At 38.7% G+C, this 3863-nt stretch overlaps 1 protein-coding gene across 2 annotated transcripts; it reads right to left on the bottom strand.

Moving 5' to 3' along the window:
• Positions 1–729: 729 nt before the first annotated feature.
• LOC133740453 (uncharacterized) lies at positions 730–3863 on the bottom strand. 2 transcript variants are annotated; one of them, XM_062168410.1, is made up of 4 exons: positions 3725–3863; positions 2756–2812; positions 2399–2526; positions 730–2067 (listed from the first exon to the last, which is right to left on the bottom strand). In XM_062168410.1, the coding sequence occupies exons 2-4, from the start codon at positions 2796–2798 to the stop codon at positions 1063–1065; spliced, it is 1176 nt and encodes a 391-aa protein (XP_062024394.1). In that variant the 5' UTR covers positions 2799–2812; positions 3725–3863; the 3' UTR covers positions 730–1062. The 2 variants fall into 2 exon arrangements, with proteins under 2 accessions (XP_062024394.1, XP_062024395.1); XM_062168411.1 differs by having other exon boundaries at positions 2399–2517.

The raw sequence follows: 3863 nt of genomic DNA, 5'->3' as shown, positions 1-3863 counted from the left end.
TGCTACGTTCTGAAGATCGAGAATTCTCCGCACTTCAATTTCGGACTGTGCGGTTCGGGGATCAAGATAAGACAGAGTGGGGACAGACCACGACAATTCCTGTCGTTCCTGTTGAACATTGATGTTCTTATCTCCCCCTAACGACGGGAAGACTGTCTTCATCGAAGTGACAATCCGCAAATCTAGCGGTAAAGAGATCGCCTGTCAAGGGTTCTATGTAGCGGATAATCGTTGGAGAATCATATCCAACATAAATGCCTAATCGTCGTAGAATACAAGTTGGAGAAAAAAGCGATAAACTTGAGTTTGTTGTTTTTATTGAAATATCATTCATGTCAACTTGGTGTTTCCTTCAATAGCTTCCCTGCCAACCTAGGTCACCGTCCTTGCACATTCAAACTGGATCTGATTAATTATGTTCAAAATGACTTGGTTTGAAGTTCAAGGGTTAAGCGTTTAGGCTTTTCGATATAGCACTTCAGATTGAGACTTAAGGACAAGAAGAACATAAAAGAATCAGATTGTTGGTCAATTCATCATCTTGTTAATTGCAGCAGATTTTCAGAATGAAGAATCTCCATACAATTTCCTTTTAAAGTGTCACTATCACCAAAATGTTTATAGAAACAAACTCTTGCTATTGCTGGAAGGAGTGCTATCATCATTAACGTAATTAGCAATATTTTATGAACAAAGTAAATTATTTGGCACTTCATTGTTGTTGTACCTAATATCATTTCTCGATCTCTACTGTAATAAACCTTCATATGGATCCAATTTGGAGGAAGCACAATGCATCCGGTTTACAAAATTCTCTCCAAGTAATGTTGTCACAGATTAATAGACAAGTAGATCCCACTATTATAAACAAAAAGGGCTTTACTTGGATAGGACTATAGGAGGGTTAAATAGGACAAGAAAAGAAAGTTTCCCAAAGTTTTCTGTCCTCTCTTCTTTTGATTAATCTAATAATACCTTCTATTATCTATGCTTAATCTCTTACTCCTTTTAGCCTTTTGGAGCTCAATCAGGAACAGTCCCCAGGAACCTCCCTTTGCTTCTTCAAGAGCTCATCTTCGGATCTGTCAGGAAGGAGTAGCAACTTTTCAGCTCAGAGATCAGAGAAGCAATATATTTCCTCTTTTTCCTCATCTCGATTTCATTTTGCTCTTCAAGCTTGTCCTTCTCAGCTTTGAGGGTAGAAGTTTCAGCTTTGGCCATGTCCACAGCCACCCTGCTAAGCTCTACATCTCTGCATAGCTTCTCACAAGCCACCATTGCAGCTTCAGTCTCAGACTTTTGCAGTATCTTCTTGTCCTTTAGTTTTTCCACCATGGTTTTCAAGATGTCAATCTTGTTCTTCATTTCTTCATTTTTCTCTTCAACCTCATCCTTCTCAGCTTTGATGGCAGCAGCTTGAGCTTTGGCCATGTCCACAGCCACCCTGTCGAGCTCAACAACATATCTGCGCAGCTTCTCTGTTTCCACCTTTGCAGCGTCCAGCTCAGCCTTTTGCAGTCCCTTCTTCTCCTTTAGCTTATTCACCCAATCTTCCGAGATGTCAATCTTATTCTTCGCTTCTTCATTCCCCAATGTATCAGTGCCCTCGTCATCCACATTCTGGTCTTCACCTTCTAGCCAAATATTTTCCAAAGACTGGACATAGGACTTATCCAGGAGACAGTAATCCCACGAGAAGGCATGATTATTGTCTTCAGCCTCTTTCAACTCTTTTTGGCAGGTCTTGTTCAGCTCGGTCGTTAGCTTGCTCTCATTTTCCTTCTTCTTGTGGAGCAGATCCAGTTCCTCCAGGTAGAAGTCAGAGTTTGTCCTTGGTTTCTTCACTATCTTCTCAAGTTCATCTTTGGTAACCTCTGACACCTTCGGGGACTTCTTTTCCAGCACTTTTTTCCATCGACGCACCGGTTTTTTCAAGTCAACCTGATAATTTTTAGGTGACTCGATGACCTCAGTTTCAGTAATCTTCATCAACTCATCAATCTTCCTCATTTTCCTCTTGGCACTGTTTAGTACTGAAACTGTCTCGGTCTCTTTGGGTAAGTTCAGCTGCAAACCATACGTGCATCCTGTCTTTAGCTCGAGAACAAATTCTTTTAAAATAAAGAAAGTTTTGCCATTTCCTTTTCTATTTCTTATTGGGATGTTGGTGAATATAGGACCAGCTACTTCCAAGTCACCCTTCTTCATGCTTTTTCAGGTATTTATCATATAACTGCTCTAAAAAAATACAAATCTTAAACTGTTTTGGACAAAATCAGGAGGTGTCCTCACAAGTGAATTCAACAAATTGATAAAACATTCATGGAACTATGGAAGCAGTAGTACATCTGACACATGATGCATGCGATACAATATTATGCACTGAATCATTTCTTACCTCCTCTGGTTCATCTTCATCGTTCAAAGGCATGGGATGCACACAATCAAGTTTTGCATGAGTGTCAATTTCGCTGTCAGTGAACCCAGGAAGTGGAGCTAGAACATAACTACTTCCAGCTGCAAGGACTACAATTTGGTAAACAATATTTTACAAACAAGGAAACATGTATTGAACTCAGATTCTTGGTCACTAAAACTAAAAGTTTATTTCAAAGGGCATGCAGGAGGAAACTACTTGACCATACAATTTTAAACTCATATGGACAGGCAAGCTAAATACTAAGAGCAGCACAACAATAAAGGGATATGCACATTTTTTTTGACAGAAGGTGTATGCACTTTCAATTAACATTACCAGGGGATAGGCTTGAGCGTTTGTGTCTTCTTAAGCTCACCATTGTTCATTCCAAACCTGATACAGATAGCTCAGGTTACTCGTTTGATACAAGCAGACATAATGAAGTAAAAATAAAAAATAAATTTGACTTCAAGTGGGAAACACATGTTTATTAGAACAGTTGAGAGTGGAGACTATTATACAATGCTGGACTTCAAGAACAGTTTGTGTTTACCGTTCATTAACTGAATTTGTAAGTAGTATGCTGAAGGTTAAAGGATCATCTGATGAAAGTAGCCACCAGGAGAAAAGACCACCAACTAGTCATTTAATGTAAAAGTGTATTTCTATTTCATTTCATACCCCATAAGATTATCTAAGTGAGAGCTGAAAAATGAGCTATTAGGAACTCTAAATTAGAAGAATATGCGGTTATGAGAAGCCATACTGACAATATAAGTGACTCAGAACTCTCACATCAGTAGGAAGAAAACTATAGGAAAAAAAATAAAATAAAAATAAAGGAAGCTTACCAACTTCCCCATATAGTTGGTTACTGAAAAGCTTTGTGAGCAATTTTTCATTGCATGACTTCAATGCTCTCAGTTGAAAAGTTCAAGAGTTTATGGAATTGAAGCACAGTGACGATTTGCAAATGCTAAATGCGACTACAGTTGAAACTATCAAAGAAAATAACCTAACTTCATAAGAATCCCCTATTTCTGTTCCCCTAGGAAGGGATGTCAGAACAACCAAAACCCATACCCAGAGTACGAAAAAAAAAAAAAAAATTCATACAAGCCAGATGACAGAAATCAAGAGCAACCCAAAAAGCCAGTATTCAAAAGATGATACCTTTTGTGCCTCAAAGTTAATCAAGGAAAAACACACATGACCAGAAACTCAGTAAACAAGCCAACAATGGAGCACCCACTAAGCAAAATAGCAGAACAAGCAATTGAGAAGACAAAGTATTGTTCTTTTTACCTGAGGAAGGAAATAGAGAGAGCCAAAGGAAAGAGCTTGGGATGGTTTGTGGTGAGAGAGGAGATTGGTCTAATAAACGAGCCAGTTTTCATTTCTCCATTTGTCTCTTGAGTGTGCGTCGTTACTCTGGCAGTTTCTT

Source organism: Rosa rugosa, chromosome 3 (genome assembly GCF_958449725.1).
Source record: "Rosa rugosa chromosome 3, drRosRugo1.1, whole genome shotgun sequence".
Lineage (NCBI taxonomy): Eukaryota > Viridiplantae > Streptophyta > Magnoliopsida > Rosales > Rosaceae > Rosa > Rosa rugosa.
The sequence above is the reverse complement of the archived record's forward strand: the minus strand, read 5'-3'. Positions and strand labels throughout refer to the sequence as shown.